This window comes from Telmatherina bonti, assembly GCF_933228915.1.
Source record: "Telmatherina bonti genome assembly, chromosome: 21".
Lineage (NCBI taxonomy): Eukaryota > Metazoa > Chordata > Actinopteri > Atheriniformes > Telmatherinidae > Telmatherina > Telmatherina bonti.
The window spans coordinates 3,964,878-3,983,839 of NC_136630.1; the positions used below are offsets into that span (position 1 = coordinate 3,964,878).

The window sequence follows — 18,962 nt, forward strand, 5'->3', positions numbered from 1 at the left end:
AGCTGAGCATTTAAAACGTAAAGACTTTAGGTTTTAAAGCGCTTACCTCCTTCATTGTCAGCGTCGTAGTTCCAGGTAAAACAAGTTAAACTGTGTTTATAGACACCCTGCGACTGCTGTAAGGGACCGTCCACAAATGCATAGCCTGCTCTCCCGGCGCTCATCTGTCTGTAAATGTTGAGTTACCGATAAATCTTCTTTTTTTTTTTTTTACTAACAAAAGTTTAAATAGGTACAAACGTTAAATGTTTTGTCTTGATGAATTAATAATTACAAGTCTTAATTAATAAATTATCAAGTAATGCGTGTGTAAACCCAGTAATTTCTCCACAGTCCCTAAATTGCCTGGACGTCTTTTCGGTTTCGTTTCTTTTGGATGGAAACTTATGCGACGTTCAGGTGTTATTTTAAGTTTCAGTTCTGCAGAGTGGAAAAACAGCATTTGACCTGATATGTTCTATTGTTTTGTTTCACCACAGTGTGCATAAGTCTTGAGCCAATCTTTTCCCGGTATATTTAGCTTCCAATAAGCAGATGGTGTTGTATTTTTAATTTACTAAATCTTTTAACATTCTGTCAGAGACATATTACTTGCTCCCATTTCATTGGTTGCATCCATGAAAAAGACTCCTTAATAAGAAATTGTTTGTCTTAAAGGATTCAGATTGTAAATAAAGATATGTACCAAATATAGAATGCAATAAGTGGTGGTTCAAAAACTTTGCATCGTACAATAAGTTATCTTTTTAGATTAATTTATTTATTTGTATATTCTTTTGGTTTTTAATACTCATATATACAATTTGGACATTACATTTGCAATTAGTTTGCAAGAATTTTTTACCAGCTTTAATAAAGAAAAATGACATTTGGAAATATTTCATTTTGAACTAAATAAAAAAATACTTAAAAAACCAAACATTTCATATATGAAAGTCTAAATACCTGAAGTACACAGAGAGATTAATCCACTAATGTATACATAGTTTATTTTGTATTTAGCTGCATTTGTGTCTGGACTGATATTAGGCTCTTCTTTCATTAAGACACAAACGTTTCTGTACCAGGAAGCCACCGAACAGAACGAGAAATGCACCTTTTCTGGGAAAAAAAACTCTCCATGATCTAAATTCTCTTGCACTGCTGGTATGACAGAGTTCAGCCATGTCCCTTAATTCTCCATCACCTATTTTTTATGGACATGTGTTGCTATAAACACTGATATTTTCACCGTTTGTTGGCTGCAGGGTTACTTCTGTCAGGTTTGACTGAAAAGACAGAAAACTCTTTCAGAAACATCCCTTTAAAACACTTTGAACGGTGGATTTGAATGTAAAGATTTAGTTTAATTTGACTTTTAAATTCCATTTTATTTCTTTTTAACAGTTTTGATAGCATCTTTTTGCTTTTGTAATGTGAAAATGAAAGCTCTGGATCAGAATCCAGCTTTAAGTTGAGCCTCTGAGGGGAAGTTATGTTGGTGAGAATATGAAGCTGAACGGATTCCTCGCTACTTGCAGAGACGAACATTTCCTGACATGGAGCAGATTGTATCTGGTCATCATTCCTGGCCGGCAGGTCGTATGATTCTCCGGACTACAACTCTCCTCCTTCCAGCAGGTCGACCCGCAGCCTCTCCTGGGCGTGACCCCAGGGGTCGGGGTTCAAGCCGGGGCGGTGCAGGTTTCTTTCCTGATCGGACATCGTCCACGAAGGCTTCCACTCCATCAAACCTGGCCGTGAGCTCAGAGAGACGCTCCTTCAGGGTGTTGAACTCTCTGTAGAGATCTCCGAGGGCGTCTGACAGCGGCTGGATCCTGCAGAGATGCACTTCATCAGTTTATCTGAAACATTTCCCCGTGATGATGGATAAGAATCTATTTTATTGCTTTTTATTCTCCAACCATAAAGATGTTCCAATGATGCTCAAAGCCTGAAGAACTAAAACTAAAACAGAATGTAACTTAACCAACACTTTCACTTTTTACTTCAGAGTAACGAAAAGATTTTTAAAATCTAAAACTTTCATTTGGCTCTTTAAATAAATGTTAAAATAAATCATCATGATACTAAAAAATATGCATACGTGTGTTGCATGGATGAGTGTCAACGTCTCCACCGGGGGCGCTAGAGTGTCAGACTGCAGAGTTTTTACCACATAGTGACACAACTGGTCTCTGAAACTGTATCTGGTTTGATACGTAAAGGGTTAAAGGGTCAACCCTGAAACGGGGGGGTGTCCTCACCGTCCGTAGTCGGGCAGCACAGTGTTGTGGTCATGCAGCAGCAGGTCTTTGACTTGGGTCATGATGGCGTATTTCCAGTTGTCTAGAACCAGAGTGAGGTTGGCACATCCTCTGGTGTTCAGTCTCTCTGCTGGAAGAGAACAAACCAGGAACACAAACTCATTATTTTCCTATTTTTTTTCTTTTCTTTTTTAAAATTTTTTTTTTTTATAAAATCCTTCAACAAACAATGATTAAATTGGCACAACTGTCTTGTAAGACAAGATTTATTTTTAATAAAACCAGAAACTGCATCGTGTTCTGCTGACAGAGCCAGTCAGTGCTGATTGGTCGGCTGCAAGGCCTGATCAGGCTCCACCCACTAATCAATGCAACTGAAGGGTTTCAATCACTTTGTGTTTACAGGAATGCAGGAAACAGATAGAAATGTATTCATTGGAGATATTATCTGTATAAACTGAGTATAGTTCATGTTTTATAAGATTACATAATGCCAACTAGTTGATGTCTTCATCTACATCTTCATGCCGCTTATCCGGGGTCGGGTCGCGGGGGCAGCAGCCTAAGCAGGGAAGCCCAGACTTCCCTCTCCCCAGCCACATTTACCAACTCTGCGGGGGGGATCCCGAGGCGTTCCCAGGCCAGCTGAGAGATATAATCCCTCCAGCGTGTCCTGGGTCTTCCCCGGGGTCTCCTCCCAGAGGGACGTGCCTGGAACACCTCACCAGGGAGGTCCAGGAGGCATCCTGACCAGATGCCCGAGCCACCTCAACTGGTTCCTCTCGATGCGGAGGAGCAGTGGCTCTACTCTGATCTCCTCCCGGATTACCGAGCTCCTCACCCTATCTCTAAGGGAGAGCCCGGCCACCCTGCGGAGGAAACTCATTTCAGCCGCCTGTATACGAGATCTCCTTCTTTCGGTCACGACCCACAGCTCATGACCATAGGTGAGGGTAGGAACGTAGATCGACTGGTAAATCCGGAGCTTCGCCTTCTGGCTCAGGTTTTATAAGATTACATCATGCCAACTAGCTGATGATTATTATGAAATCATGACTAGAAGCTGTTGCAGATTACGGGATGGAATTCGACAAATTTAAGCTTTAACCCACTTCTTTAACCTTTATTTGCCTTATATTTAATTTTATTTATATTTTTGGTTTTATATGTTATATTTAGGGTCAAACAAACTTTTTAATCCTAAGTAAGTAGTCAAAGAGTTTATTTTACTCTATTTAATTTTATAATTTTATTACTTTTTTCAAAGTATTTATGTAAAAGTCACAAGTAGATTTTGTATTTTAGAACCTTTTAAAACCTTTACTCATAAAAAAGTACTACTACTTATCAGTAAATAAAAACACATGCAAGCATAATATTGAGCTGAATTTATTTACAATTAGATGAAAAATTATTGTAAAAAAAAAAAAGTCAAGAAAAATAAAAAGATTGGGATAAAATAAAGTAGAATTAAACATTAAATAAAATTATAAAACTACATTATAATGCATATATATATATATATATATATAATATATATTATACAATATAATTAAGCTACATTATCATTAATAATATTGAACCCCCCCCCCCACACACACACACACACTATCCCATGAAGTCCAATCCCTGAATTCAGGCTGAAGTTAACTTTTCTTTCCATAATGTTTCCATCTGCGTATTATTTTCTCAGTTTACTGCCTGATTTATTGCAGAAATGTTTAATAAAAAGTGGAAACTTGCTGGTAGATTTAGTGTTAAAGGAAAGACAGAAGTCAGGAGTAAAATATGAAAAGAATGAAAAAAAAAAGGACATTAGAAGCATTCGTTTGGATGAGATTATTCATAGCTAGAAGAAGAGAAACGACGTGGAGAAGATGCAACCTGCACCAGACCTTTCTCTCTAAAGTCACCTCATGCGAGCTGCACAGTGAAACACCAGTAAACATGTCCTTCCAGTCTTGCCTTCAGTCCTGAGCTCCCACTCCGGTCTCTGCTTCAGAGCCGCACACAGAGCTGCAGACAGGATGAGCAGAAGTCCGGCCGTCTTCATCCTAGCAACACCTTCGGCTTCAGAGCGTTAAGCGTCTCCTGACATGAGGAGCTGGAGACTGGAAGAATCCAGCAGGCACAAAGCAGACACCTGCTTTAGATCTGGAACAGAGGGAGGGTCCTCGGTCTCCACTCCCATCAGACTGAGCTTCATGTGTCAGGATGTGACCTGAAACGGTTCAAGTCACAGCTGTGTGTCCATCTGAGGCCCACATTCAGGGTAAAAAGGTTCCATGTAGCTGTGAATACGCAGCGGTCCTCGGGGGGCTTCAGCCGACCTGTTTGATGTTTCAGCTGAAACATGTTCTTCATCTGCTTTCCATGTGCACAGCTAAAGGTCAGGATCCTGCAGGATCTGCTGGAACTGCTGGAAGGCCGGGTTGTGGCCTGGAAAGCAGATCTACAGCGCCTGGAACAGTTTCACCCACATGGACGCACTTCGCTGGAACTTTTCAGGGTTTGATGGAACTAAATGAAAATCCTCCAGCAGCTGGTTTTCATCTGGCTGCAGGACTTCCCTCCCTCTCAGACTCGCGCCGTTGGACAGCTGAAGCTGAGTGATGAGGTCCGTTTTCCAGCTGGTTTTGGGCGGGTTCTGGTCTCTGCCTCTCAGCTTCGGATGCATCAAAGCTTCCTGACCTCTAAGCTTTCACTTTGGTGTGAAATGAATCCGCTCCATGTTGGGATGGAAGGAAGTAAAAGTCTTATTTCTGTTCTTTCTTCTTCACAGCGTCTGTTTCTGTAAAGTCCCACCGCAGGTTGAGGTCTGGACTTTTGCCTGCTGCGCCTCGTTTTCAGCAAGCTGTGGCGGTCAGACGGACAAAAATCATCTTTATAGTCCGATCAATAACTGCAACGTCTCCAGGTCCTGCGGCTGCACAAGCCCAGATGACCATTCCTCCACCGCCGTGCTTGACAGTAGGAATGAAGTGACTAGACCAGGACTTGTGTCCTACCGCAGGTTTTCAGTGTCTCCCTGCTTCAACACACCTGATGCAAATAAATGCATTCAACACCTTTTAATTAATTACACCTCATTCATGTTAGTCAGATTAGTTGGAGCAGAGAAACACTGAAAACCTGTAGGACCGAAGGGAGTCAGCCTGGTGTGGACTGATCTGCACATCACCTAGTCCAGTTTGATGGTGAAGAGAACTGGTTCCCAAGCCTTTTAACTGGGAAGGTAAATAAACATCTGACTCTGGTCTTGTCTCTCCGCAGGACTTTGTTCCATGTTATTCTTTAAGATCACTCTTCCTCCTGCAACCCTTCAAAACAAGTCCTACAGGTTTGCAGCACTCCCTTCAACATTTCTTACTCAATCCAAACAATGTAAAAAAAAAGGAAAAAATATTTTCTAAGTTGTTTTTTTTTAAACTTTTTATTCCTTTTTATTTCTTTTCAAATCGAGGTCAAACAGCACAACTTCCAGGATCCTCAGTGATCTGCGTGGAAAACGGAGAAGGGCTGCAGGTCGACAGCCAGCTTGCTCAGCAAACGGCCGCCGGATCAATACAAAAGGTAAAAGTCACTGTTCGTCTGCATGACATCAGAAAAATCACTTTCAATCCAGACGAGGGGCAGAAAAAACACGACTTTCTTTCCTTTCGGGTATTTTCTTTTAACCACCTACAACTAAAATAAACGACCAAATCTATGGAAATGAGTTTCCAGAGCAGCACACGTCCCGCAGAGCAACACGACTCCGGAACATCTGCAGCTTCTATCCGTCATGAAGAAAACCAAAGTGCCTGTGTGTCGTCAGCCAGCTGGAAACCAAGATGACCGATTCTGGATCAGCTTCACGTCTCGGCTCTCCGCGACGCTTCAGGCTTCACGTCTCGGCGACCCTTCAGGCTTCACGTCTCGGCGACCCTTCAGGCTTCACGTCTCGGCGACGCTTCAGGCTTCACGTCTCGGCGACGCTTCAGGCTTCACGTCTCGGCTCTCGGTGACGCTTCACGTCTCGGTTCTCCGCGACCCTTCAGGCTTCACGTCTCGGCTCTCCGCGACGCTTCAGGCTTCACGTCTCGGCTCTCCGCGACGCTTCAGGCTTCACGTCTCGGTTCTCCGCGACGCTTCAGGCTTCACGTCTCGGTTCTCGACTCTACAGGCTTCACGTCTCGGCTCTCCGCGACGCTTCAGGCTTCACGTCTCGGCTCTCCGCGACGCTTCAGGCTTCACGTCTCGGCTCTCCGCGACGCTTCAGGCTTCACGTCTCGGTTCTCCGCGACGCTTCAGGCTTCACGTCTCGGTTCTCGACTCTACAGGCTTCACGTCTCGGCTCTCCGCGACGCTTCAGGCTTCACGTCTCGGCTCTCCGCGACGCTTCAGGCTTCACGTCTCGGCTCTCCGCGACGCTTCAGGCTTCACGTCTCGGCTCTCCGTGACGCTTCAGGCTTCACGTCTCGGCTCTCCGCGACGCTTCAGGCTTCACGTCTCGGCTCTCCGCGACGCTTCAGGCTTCACGTTTCGGTTCTCTGCGACGCTTCAGGCTTCACGTCTCGGCTCTCCGCGACGCTTCAGGCTTCACGTCTCGGCTCTCCGCGACGCTTCAGGCTTCACGTCTCGGCTCTCCGCGACGCTTCAGGCTTCACGTCTCGGCTCTCCGCGACGCTTCAGGCTTCACGTCTCGGCTCTCCGCGACGCTTCAGGCTTCACGTCTCGGCTCTCCGCGACGCTTCAGGCTTCACGTCTCGGCTCTCCGCGACGCTTCAGGCTTCACGTCTCGGCTCTCCGCGACGCTTCAGGCTTCACGTTTCGGTTCTCTGCGACGCTTCAGGCTTCACGTCTCGGCTCTCCGCGACGCTTCAGGCTTCACGTCTCGGCTCTCCGCGACGCTTCAGGCTTCACGTCTCAGTTCTCCGCGACGCTTCACCTCTCAGTTCTATACAGGCACTAGTTCTGGTCACACCTTTAAAATGGCTTTAAAGTCCAGATAAAAATAATGTTTTTGGTTTTCTGCATGTTGAAAACGCTCAGAGCTCCTGCAGCCAGGTGTGAACACGTTACACACGTCAGTCCTTTCCGTTAAACATTTCCTGTTTTGGTCCCGGCGCTGGTCGAGCCGCCCGTCCTCATGCACACACTCCGGACTGGAACGCGGTAAAGGACTAGTCCAACCACATTACAAAACACTCTGGTCTTTATTTTCCCGTCTGAGCAACATGAGAAGCTTCCAGCAGATGTTTCCACGTGTCCCAGCAGCTGAAGCAGAGGCGGGACGAAGGCTGCCATCTCCTTCACGCTTTAACTGCTGCAACAGGTAGAAAACATCCCAGAGGGACGCTTGAGCATTAGTAGAAAAACCATCTTTATTCTGTGCAGTTTGTGTCTGGTGTTTGGGCGCAGCCTGTTCCACCACCGCAGAAAACATCTTCAATACTCTGTGTTGGAAGAAGCAGAACCACACGCACACACACACACACACACACGTCGCGGCGTCTTTAAACACCATCCAGCTGCAGATTTACATCTGGCGAGACCAATGCTCGACACCTTCCCTCCCTCCCGCTGTGACCTACGACCCCTCACACTTTGAGAAGCAAAGTCTTTGAAGGCTGCGAGATGGAAAACCCTCGGGGGGGGGGGGGGGGGGGACGCTCCGCTCCTTCGCACCAGCAGGAGCAAGAGGAGCAGAGAACCAGAAGAGGGCCCACAGGGAGGTGAGAGGCGAGCACCAGTTGTTTCTCTAAAGCACCTCGTGGCTGATTACGGTGGATATGATCAAGGTGGATGGCGTTCTGGTGTGCCGCCAGATCTGGACACACAGCTGATAAAGGAAGCTACATTTTGTACCTGCGCCGGTTCAAACCACCACAACCTCAAAAACAAAACTAAAATATGTTCAGTAATCAAGTCTAGAAAGGAGAAAATCAGCAGCAGCAGGAAACGTCTGCAGTCAGTGGAGCCCGTTTTTCTAATCTGGGACAGAATTTAACACTGAGAACAGAAACTCCACAAGCGTGGATTTACTCCGAGCTCTGACCAATGATTGTACTGGAAGGGCTCGTCAGCGTCCGACAGCCGGACCCGGCAGAGTCCACGCTGAGAGTTTTAAGATGCGCTACAATCTGATGGGAAAAAAAGGAACTCAGTTAAATAACAGAATCAATCCACAAAAGGTTTTATACACAGCAAGATGTTCCAGAAAACATTGAGAGAAGAGGGGCGCGGATGTGAGGAAACATCCCAACACAGAGTCTTTGCTGTTGTCCTGAGCGACAGCAGGATCATCGGCCATGAGGTGGCGTTACGTCACAAAACTGGGGCATCAGATGAAAGTGCTTTACTGAAAACGTACCCCGGTTCTCACAGGAGCTGTTGTGTGGAGGGATGGAAAACAGAGCAAAAGCTTTACTCAGAGAACTGGATGTAAACGATGCATCCCTCTGCGCAAACAGCAGCCTGTGAGAAAGGAACAACAGACGCTTCAACGTGAGGCCAAAGGAAACTGCGAGGGCGTCTGAATCTTGCAGCTGGCGCGGTAAGTACGCTCAGGGGGGGGCCTGGAGGAGGACTGGAGGCTCTTAACTGCGGGGCAGGCTGCACATTTCACAGTGCTCTGTGCCGGGCTGGTTCATGAAGGTGCAATGAAGGCAGGACCACATGGCTGAAGAGGAGGCGGGAACCGAGGGGCCGCCCATGGCCTCGTAACCCAGAGAGCTGGAGGGCTGGCCGCCCACCGTGCCTGCAGAGGAAGGAGCGAAAAGCAACATGTCACCTGCTTGTTTTCATGGAGCCCAGGCAGAGCAGGAAATAAACTAAACAAATTAAAATAAAACAAATGCATTTATAAATGAATAAAATTCTGTTTCAGATGTTTTCTCCAATTGGGGAAATTAATTTAAGTGTAAGATTTTTAAGAATATGTTTTAAAAAAAAAAAAAAAAAAAAAAAAAACTAAAACAAAACAAAATTAAATAAAATCATTAAATAAATTATATTGTTAAAAATTAAAATAAAATATAATAAAAAAAACTAAACAAAAGAAAAGTTAAAATGATTAAATAAATTAAATTAATTTAAATATTTAAAAAAATTATGATAAAGTAGAATAAATTAAAAAAAACTGAACAAAAAAAATTGAATAAATTCAAACAAAAATGATTTTTCCTTTATGTGAGAAATTTATTTAAGGTGGAGGAAGAAAAAAAACCCATTTAATAAATTAAAATAAAAAAAAAAAAATCAAAGTGGAATCAAAAATTTAATTAGAAAAAAAATAAAGGTAAAAAAACAAAAACAAGATAAAATAAAATAAAATACTAATTCTGTCACAGTTTTTTTTTTTCCTGCAGGGGAAATTCCAACATGACTGACTTTACTTTAGAAGACAAAAGCAACTAGTTTAAGTCGGTTAAAGTGACTTACCACACAGCTGCTCGATCGTGGCCCACTGCTCAGATTTCTTCCAGGTCTGCGCCAGGTCCTCATTGGACGTCTTCACTGCATCAAGTAGAAGCCCAATGCTGTCCTGAAAACAAAAACAAACTGATTTATCCACAACGTTAAAGGTGAAGGTTTTGCTTCAAAGACATGAAAATCTGCTTTTGTTATGAGGTTAAACTCCATAGAAGACCCGAGTGACCCCGCAGACTTCACTCCTTCTACACCAGACCAGATGTTTTCACCAATTTGCTGTTCCACAGTCAAAACAACTGCAAAAACTGGAGGGGTTCAACAACAACTTACTCTCAGAGGCATGACTTCGTTGGTGACGAGGAAGAGAAGTAGATGGAAGTCTGAAACTATGTCCAGGAATGACGTGGAGGAGCACTGGGACAGGTACGTTGCTAAGATGTGAAAATCCTGCAAATAAACAACCAGAAACATTAACGTTAAGGGGTGGAAAATCATATAAAACAACCAGAAACGTTAACGTTAAGGGGTGGAAAATCATATAAAACAACTAGAAACGTTAACGTTAGGGGTGGAAAATCATATAAAACAACCAGAAACATTAACGTTAAGGGGTGGAAAATCATATAAAACAACCAGAAACGTTAACGTTAAGGGGTGGAAAATCATATAAAACAACCAGAAACGTTAACGTTAAGGGGTGGAAAATCATATAAAACAACCAGAAACGTTAACGTTAAGGGGTGGAAAATCATATAAAACAACCAGAAACGTTAACGTTAGGGGTGGAAAATCATATAAAACAACCAGAAACGTTAACGTTAAGGGGTGGAAAATTATATAAACAACCAGAAACGTTAACGTTAGGGGTGGAAAATCATATAAAACAACCAGAAACGTTAACGTTAAGGGGTGGAAAATTATATAAACAACCAGAAACGTTAACGTTAGGGGTGGAAAATCATATAAAACAACCAGAAACGTTAACGTTAAGGGGTGGAAAATTATATAAACAACCAGAAACGTTAACGTTAAGGGGTGGAAAATCATATAAAACAACCAGAAACATTAACGTTGAGGGGTGGAAAATTATATAAACAACCAGAAACATTAACGTTAAGGGGTGGAAAATTATATAAACAACCAGAAACGTTAACGTTAAGGGGTGGAAAATCATATAAAACAACCAGAAACGTTAACGTTAAGGGGTGGAAAATTATATAAACAACCAGAAACATTAACGTTAAGGGGTGGAAAATTATATAAACAACCAGAAACATTAACGTTAAGGGGTGGAAAATCTTATAAAACAAACAGAAACGTTAACGTTAAGGGGTGGAAAATCATATAAAACAACCAGAAACGTTAACGTTAGGGGTGGAAAATTATATAAACAACCAGAAACATTAACGTTAAGGGGTGGAAAATCATATAAAACAACCAGAAACGTTAACGTTAGGGGTGGAAAATTATATAAACAACCAGAAACATTAACGTTAAGGGGTGGAAAATCATATAAAACAACCAGAAACATTAACGTTAAGGGGTGGAAAATCATATAAAACAACCAGAAACGTTAACGTTAAGGGGTGGAAAATTATATAAACAACCAGAAACGTTAACGTTAGGGGTGGAAAATTATATAAACAACCAGAAACGTTAACGTTAAGGGGTAGAAAATCATATAAAACAACCAGAAACGTTAACGTTAGGGGTGGAAAATTATATAAACAACCAGAAACATTAACGTTAAGGGGTGGAAAATCTTATAAAACAACCAGAAACGTTTACTATAGGTGTGGATCTAGAATAATTAGATCTTAGAATATATATTTTTTTTTTGTTAAATCTTTTTTTTTCAAATAAAAAAAAAAAAAAAAATCAAATATATAATTTTTTTTGTTTTTCTTGATATTTTCTACTCGTCTTTTTGGGCATTTTAGCCACAGAATGATGGTCTGGCTACTGGGGTGTTTTTTCTAACTGAAATCAAGTAAAATTTATAACCCAAAAAAAAAAAAATAAAAAAAAAATTGTACTTTTTTTGTTTTTAGCCTCCAAAATTCAGCAATATTTAAGAATTGTGAGAGTAGCAATTTGAATACAATCAGCACCCAAAAAAAATCGCAATCAAACTGGAACGAAAGCATTTTGTCACAGCTCTAGTTAACGTCCTTGTTTGTCTGTTTGCAGATGATGCAACTTTGCTTTGTATGAGTGACAACAAAGTGAAACAGCAACTTATTTAACACAAGTTTAATCTTATTCTATATTATTTTTGTTTGTTTTTTTGATGAGACGTTAGTTATCAATGAATATATACGATATATTGGTGTAAATACGGCAGATTTAGGAGGATGAAATGTATTTATTGGAACTTTGTAATAAAAGTAGAAAGACTTAAAAGTCAGTATATTTAGAACGTATCGGAACAGAAAGAGTAGGAGAACGGTTTTGGCTGTTCTTATCGGTGAAAACATGCAAAAGTCACGTGTTAAAGTCCTTACTTGTGTCTCTCCGAGGATATCCCGGTTCTCAATGGGAAAGCGTTGCGTGGAGGTAAAGGTGTACTGAGGATCTTTTGGAAACGTTGTGGTGATCTGAGAGAAGAACACAAATAAAGAATATGATCTACAGAAGCAGCGTCTGTATGCGTTCTCGTAAAACATGGGTCAAAAGGAAAACGATCAGAGCTGGAAAGCAGCAAGTCCGACTCACATCTATGATAAGATACTCCACAGGAAGCGGCCGAGCCAGAAACGTCACATCATTTCCAAACTTGTCTTTGTCCTGTTGGATGAAAGAAAAGTCTCAACATGTGGAAGAGCAACCCGATGGGAGTCACTCTGCACGCTTCATTCCTCACCTTGAAGAAGACATCTGGTACGTACTGCTCAGGGCAGGACTCCTTCACGTAGCCCAGCTCTGGAGCATCTTTGCAGGGCAGCAGGCACTCGTCCCTCACCAGAGCCATGCACTGATTGGACACCTGATATCCCTCAAAGTGCACCTGGTTGTCTGGACCTCCTGCACAGATGACAGAAACAAGAACAGCAGTATTACTGACCCAACAGAGGGTATAAATACAATCCGCCTCTCTCTTACATGAATAAAAAGTGACTTGAAAGTATTTCAGCATGAAACATGGAAGTCATTAAAGACGACGCAGCGCCTGTAAAACAGCTGGATCTGACCCCGGCGGCACCATTTAGTCACCAGAGCTGCATTCATACAAACAACAGCGATGAGGTGGTCAGGGATGTTTTCCTGGACAAGTTTACATGCAGGTCTTGTTAGCCGTGACGGAGGACATGGAAAACGGTGTCTGGGTCGGGTCACAGAGACTCGGTGTGACCCTTTAAGGCGGTCTCTGCCACCGTAAGGTGGTGGAGTTGTAGTTAGATGGAAATGATAGCAGGATAAGTTGTTATTCATCTACAATCTGCTGCTTCATATTTTCTACTGGAATCTAATTATTCTTTAACCAGAACAGCTGCATAATAAACCACGTTTCTGGCTTTTATTAATGATTGTATGAGAAGAATGTAAACTTGTCCAGCTTACTACGCTGACATACTCCAGAACATCCTGTCAAGACTTTGTTGAACTTCAGGTTATACTTTTTACATTTAGCTAGCGTCCTTACGCTTATAGCTACTTAGCTTTTCCTACATCTGCAGTCTGGAAGTGACCGTTTACATTCTATGGCACATTGTGCGAGACAGAGCATCAGACAAAAACATGTTGAACGTTGAATGCCAGTCAACACTTCTGGTGTTTTTCTCGCAGGATTTTCTGAAAGGTTTAAAAATAAAACCCTGGAAACTGGGAACCAGAGTGGTTGATGAAAGAAAGCAGACTAACAGACAACACATGGAAAGATTCCTCACAGATGAAGAACTAAACAGTAATGAGCTTTTCTACCGTGGATACTCCAGTTGTCTGTTCTCTGAGATTTCTCTGCCCAGTCTGATGCCGACTCTCCCCAACCAGTGCTGGTTCAGCACACCAGTATGGACATCCAGTGACTGGTGTCTGTTCTGGTGCATAAAGGGAACACGGACTGGAGAGTGACTCAGCATCTTGTGAAAACAAGCAGTGAAGTGTGTTGTGTCAGTCTCAGGACGCTGCTGGGAAACTACAGCTCCAGGAAGGTACATAACTGGTAATGTGGCACCAAAACCAGTAAAAAAAACATGCTTTAGAGTCAGAGATTGTCCGACTTCCATTTCAGCAGTCTGGTTTGTGTTGTTCATGTTAAACAAGTCTGTTCCTGACCAGATTTAATGAACAGAGCTGCAAACGGGACTCGGCTGACGACCTACAGACGCTCGCTGGTGATATGAAACCACCTGAACATGTCCAGCTGCTAAAGCTGTTGGCAAACCCAGCTGAAACTGGTGACACTGGGAGTAACCAGTAGAAGAAGATTCCTGTCTATGATGGGAGGAGACACACCGCTGGGCTGTACTCTAAACCAGTAGGAGGAGAGAGCAGCTTCACTGGGAACAGGTTTGGTAAACTGGGGCGGACTGGAATGTATCGTGTTGTTTAGCTCGGTTACACGCCGGCACACATCCACTTGATCACTTCTTTTTTTTTTTGTTTAAATATTTTTTTTGATTTAGAACTTTTCTGCAAATAAGGAACATGTACATATGTTAACAAACCAGGTAACGAGCACAAACACATACATGGAGACACAAGGTAGAGAGAAAGAAAAAAAAAAAAAAGGGGGGGGGGGGGGGGGGGGGGCTGCTTGTACACGCAAAACAGAAAACTAGTACAACTCGAGTACAGCCTGTACACAAATAGGTACATGCACAGATAGCACCGGTAACAAGATAGGAAAAATTAGATTGACAATAGGGAGAGCAATGGGTATCCACAGAGACGAGGCAATTCTCGACAGATATAGTAAAAATGGTCGCCATATCTTATCCAAGGCCTTTGCATTGAGAGATACGTCATGCCGAATCTTTTCCATATGCACCAGGCAGGTTATTTCAGAAAGCCAGGTTTTAAAAGAAGGGGCTACATCACTCCTCCAATGGGTCAAAATAATCCTTTTAGCAATAATCATGCCGTAGTGTATGGTATTGCGGTGAGATGATGTGAGTCGGGAAAGGTGAACAGAGCTACCTAAAACTGAAATACAAGGATCTGGGGGTATATTGCAATTTTAAACCTCAGAAAAACATCTGAAAATGTCAGACCAGAACTGGTTTAATTTAGGACAGAACCAGAAGAGATGACCTAAGGTTCCCTCAGCTGATTTACATTTTAGACATATTGGGGAGATAGAGGGGTAAAAGGAGTGCAATTTAGTGAAAGAGTGATGTAATCTATGGATGATCATTTCTATTTTTAACTTGTAAAGTGTGCAAACCTTGTGCTGTGGTGCTGAGTAAAAGTACTGCACAACAAAGGGGGAGTAATCGTGTAGTACTGAAGTACTACCCTAAACAGAAAGAGAAAAAACAAACAAGCAAATAAACAGAAACTCACCTGTTGCAACTACAGTCACGAACTTGGATCCAAAGTTTCCATCTCGAGAGAGTCGGCAGGGGTTCGAATGCTGGTTCTGGAAGTATCCGGCTGTGATGCACTCCTCTGCACTCAGGTAGTGAGAGTCCTACCAGAAGCACGAAGACATTTACACCAATGGACAGCAGCATCAGCAGGACGAGAACATCGCCTCCACTCAGAACTTCCCTCACCTGGTTTCTTGAGTAGCGGACGGTGCCTATCCTCGTGTCCTCGGACAGCAGATCGGTGAAGATCCAGCCAACCTACAAAATGAGCAAATGCATTAAGTTTAACCCCAATAAAAACAGATTCTGCTGTTGAAGGGACAGACTGGCTGTTTCTTTCCATTTATCACCCAAAGTTCAACAGATTTCCAAACAACAATCACCAGAAGATCTGAGCGGAGCTGACATGTTCGCTGTTTCTTCCGTTCCAGCAGCAACGTACAACAGCTTTAATCAGAAGCTAGCAGGGAAGAGATGTTGGAGCTTCCTCTCCGTACTAAAACCTGCAGTCTGATCCATCAGGCGGTGTGTTGATGCTCGGTGTTTCTGGGCCATTTTCACCGCCGACATGACTCTTCACGGGTTTAATGGAGGAAAGACTTCTTGTCTGAACCGCATTCACAGCTGAACAGGAAGGTTTCTGTTTGCAGTCAGACCAGCTGATGTGCTGTTTGTGCACAAAGTTTGTCCAAACAGAGAACTCATGAGCTGCAGAAGACCCTGAGACCTCGTTACCAGCTGTGGTCCACTGCTGCCTGTATTAAATTTATTCTGGAGTCCAGTGAGGTTGTCTTGTCAGCAGCCCGTGGAGCCTTTTGCAGGCGTCTAATTGTTCCTAATTGGTGCAGCAGGAAACGCAAAGTGCCTAGCAGTGACGTTATCGACGCTCAGCACTCAGAATGACGAGACAGCTGCAACCCAGGACACTGCTCCGCCTCGTTCTCTCTCTCTGTAGCTCGCTCTGAAAGAGGCCGAGCTGCTTTGTTTGATGGCAGCGCTGTAAGCAGTTCTGCTCCTCTGTGTCATGAGCCCAGAAATAGCCAGCTGATAAAAATAGCAGCTGATGTTATTTGGAGTCGTGCACGTCGCCAGTTGATGCATTAACAGACTGGTGTCTGAATGAGAAGAGTTTAATGGCCTTCTCTACATTTTAACGAGTATCTTGCCCCTAAAGACAAAGTTACCTGTAAAATACCTCAAATCCACAAGAGACTAAAGGTCCAAACAACAACAACAGCAATGTGGAAGCTCATCTTTCCAGCATTTATTTTCCTTTCTGGTGTCACCTGCAACAAAACCGCTCATTAAAAAGGTTTTGATTTCTAAAGTGTCAAATACAGAGCGAGAAAGACGGCGGACGTGGAGTCCAGCCGTTTGACAGCACACCTCACTGAAGCGGCTGGGATGGAAATCAGCACCTCCAAATCTGAGACCATGGTCCTCAGCCGGAATAGGATGGATTCTCCTCTCCGGGTCGGAAGTGAGGTCCTGCCTCAAGTGGAGGAGTTTTATCTCGGGGTCTTGTTCACGAGTGAGGGAAGGATGGAGCGCGAGATCAACAGACGGATCAGTGCGGCGTCTGCAGTAATGCGGGCTCTGCGCCGGTCTGTCGTGGTGAAGAAGGAGCTGAGCCAGAAGGCGAAGCTCTCCATTTACCAGTCGATCTACGTTCCTACCCTCACCTATGGTCATGAGCTGTGGGTCGTGACCGAAAGAACCAGATCTCGTATACAGGCGGCGGAAATGAGTTTCCTCCGCAGGGTGGCCGGGCTCTCCCTTAGAGATAGGGTGAGGAGCTCGGTCATCCGGGAGGAGATCAGAGTAGAGCCGCTGCTCCTCCACATCGAGAGGAACCAGTTGAGGTGGCTCGGGCATCTGGTCAGGATGCCTCCTGGACCTCCCTGGTGAGGTGTTCCAGGCACGTCCCTCTGGGAGGAGACCCCGGGGAAGACCCAGGACACACTGGAGGGATTACATCTCTCAGCTGGCCTGAGAACGCCTCGGGATCCCCCCCGCAGAGTTGGCAGATGTGGCTGGGGAGAGGGAAGTCTGGGCTTCCCTGCTTAGGCTGCTGCCCCCGCGACCCGAACACGGATAAGCGGCAGAAGATGGATGGATGGACCTCACTAAAGTCAACCCAAGTCCACAGCGTGAGAAGTCCGACCGGTTAAACCCTTCAGCGGTGGAAGCAGCAGCTATAAATACGCCTTTATTCCTGCAGACAATCTGAAAACAAGGCTAATTTCCCCACATTTCCTCCTCCGAGCCCCGAGAAGGAAGGAAGGCAAACCTTGCAGAGGCCCAGTTTGGCAGCTATTTCATCCACAGCTGCAGCTTTGGGGTCGTCCAGCAGTTCCAGGCTGTTCTGGGTGGCACTCTGAAACGCAGCAGAAAATCAGAGCAATAAAGTCAAACAATATTTCAGCTGATCAGTTATCAGCATGTACAGAGGTCCTGCTCACCTGGGGGGGCTCGTAGATGGCAGCCACCTCGGCTCTGATGCCCAGAGGGATATCTTTGTGCTCGGTGTACCTGCCGTACAAGTAGCCCATCCTCTGGCTGCCCGTTTTCCTCCAGAAGTCCAGGAAGCGATCGGCAATGGTGTGGTTTTCAAACATGATGTTGTCCACGTGTCGGTATTTCTGGGAGAACAACCACAGAAATAAATGTATTTGTTTGTTTAATTCCATGTTTTTACATTATTTTACAAGTGCAAAAAGGCACGGATAGATGATAAATCTTCTGTTATCTCCCCCTTAAAGCACATTTGAAATAATAACATAAATGCACGGGATGTGTGTTGATCAAGGTACTTTCAGTCAGGAAGTTTTTACTTAAAACTTATTTTATGACAGGATTTCTGGTCCTGCATTAAAGCTGAAGCCATCCTCCAGCTCTGGTTCTGGTAACACACCTGTCTGTTGAGAGTGATGGCACTGGGCTGACACTTGGTGCAGATCCCCTCTGGCCAGGGAGGATGACCCTCACAACCCGATTTAATCTTACAGCTGATGTTCTCCAGCGCTGCAAACTTCCCTCTGCAGGAAACCAGAGCAGAGTCAGAATCTAACACCAGTATCTCCACGCGAAACGTTAAAACCGTTTCTCACTTATCAGCTCCGCCGGTCAGCTTGCGGAGGTACGCGTGGAAGGACATGTGCTTCACCGGCGGGTCAAGGTGGTTCAGATAGTCTTCATCAAAAGGCTGGAAAAGACAGAAGCAGGATATTTAGTCAGGTTTAAGCTGAAAACGTGGCACGTTGGGTTAAATAACGAAGAACAAGAGCCGTTACCTCTAACGGTACGCAGTGCACACACTTTCCCAGGGCACCATGGCGACATCTGCAACAAGAAGCAAGTGGTTAGTTTCTCAGCATCTGCACTGTGGTTGTGTGCTGCTGGACCCACTTACAGCTGGGGGTCTCTGTTCCTGTAGATTTTGCCGTCTTGCTTGGCCAGGTACTGATCGATCTCATCCTCCTGGACCTGCGGTCCTGATAACGACCGTGGTATCAAGGAGGAAGAAGAAGAGATGGATGGCAGGGATGAGGATGTGTGAGGGGTGGCTGTGTCCATTACCTCCCCGGAGGAGGAGGAGGATGCTGAGGGGAACAGAAACAACATGTCCCCATGCCTGCAGAAGAAGAAGAGAGAACAAGATCATCCAGGTTTGTCTTGAAGTTTTTTTTTTTTTTTTAAATACAACTTTACTTCCAGCAGGAGATCTTAAAGGAAAAATCCATGTTCGGTGTCCATGGCAGACTGTAGG

At 44.1% G+C, this 18,962-nt stretch overlaps 2 protein-coding genes across 2 annotated transcripts in view; both read right to left on the minus strand.

Moving 5' to 3' along the window:
• Positions 1-1,007: 1,007 nt before the first annotated feature.
• On the minus strand, positions 1,008-2,891 carry LOC306771668 (uncharacterized protein). Its single transcript, XM_079260941.1, has 2 exons — positions 2,247-2,891; positions 1,008-1,817 (listed from the first exon to the last, which is right to left on the minus strand). The coding sequence occupies exons 1-2, from the start codon at positions 2,306-2,308 to the stop codon at positions 1,562-1,564; spliced, it is 318 nt and encodes a 105-aa protein (XP_079117067.1). The 5' UTR covers positions 2,309-2,891; the 3' UTR covers positions 1,008-1,561.
• Positions 2,892-7,102: 4,211 nt separating this feature from the next.
• Positions 7,103-18,962, minus strand: part of nploc4 (NPL4 homolog, ubiquitin recognition factor) — an 18,035-nt gene continuing 6,175 nt past the window's right edge. The window contains exons 4-17 of the mRNA XM_079260937.1: positions 18,606-18,827; positions 18,487-18,535; positions 18,304-18,398; positions 18,108-18,231; positions 17,656-17,835; positions 17,484-17,570; positions 15,380-15,451; positions 15,168-15,294; positions 12,526-12,686; positions 12,378-12,449; positions 12,167-12,259; positions 9,993-10,109; positions 9,672-9,774; positions 7,103-8,988 (exon numbers count right to left, since the gene is read on the minus strand). Coding sequence (XP_079117063.1) covers positions 8,828-8,988; positions 9,672-9,774; positions 9,993-10,109; positions 12,167-12,259; positions 12,378-12,449; positions 12,526-12,686; positions 15,168-15,294; positions 15,380-15,451; positions 17,484-17,570; positions 17,656-17,835; positions 18,108-18,231; positions 18,304-18,398; positions 18,487-18,535; positions 18,606-18,827 — 1,663 coding nt within the window. The 3' untranslated portion in view covers positions 7,103-8,827. The remainder of the gene's footprint in view (positions 8,989-9,671; positions 9,775-9,992; positions 10,110-12,166; positions 12,260-12,377; positions 12,450-12,525; positions 12,687-15,167; positions 15,295-15,379; positions 15,452-17,483; positions 17,571-17,655; positions 17,836-18,107; positions 18,232-18,303; positions 18,399-18,486; positions 18,536-18,605; positions 18,828-18,962) is intronic.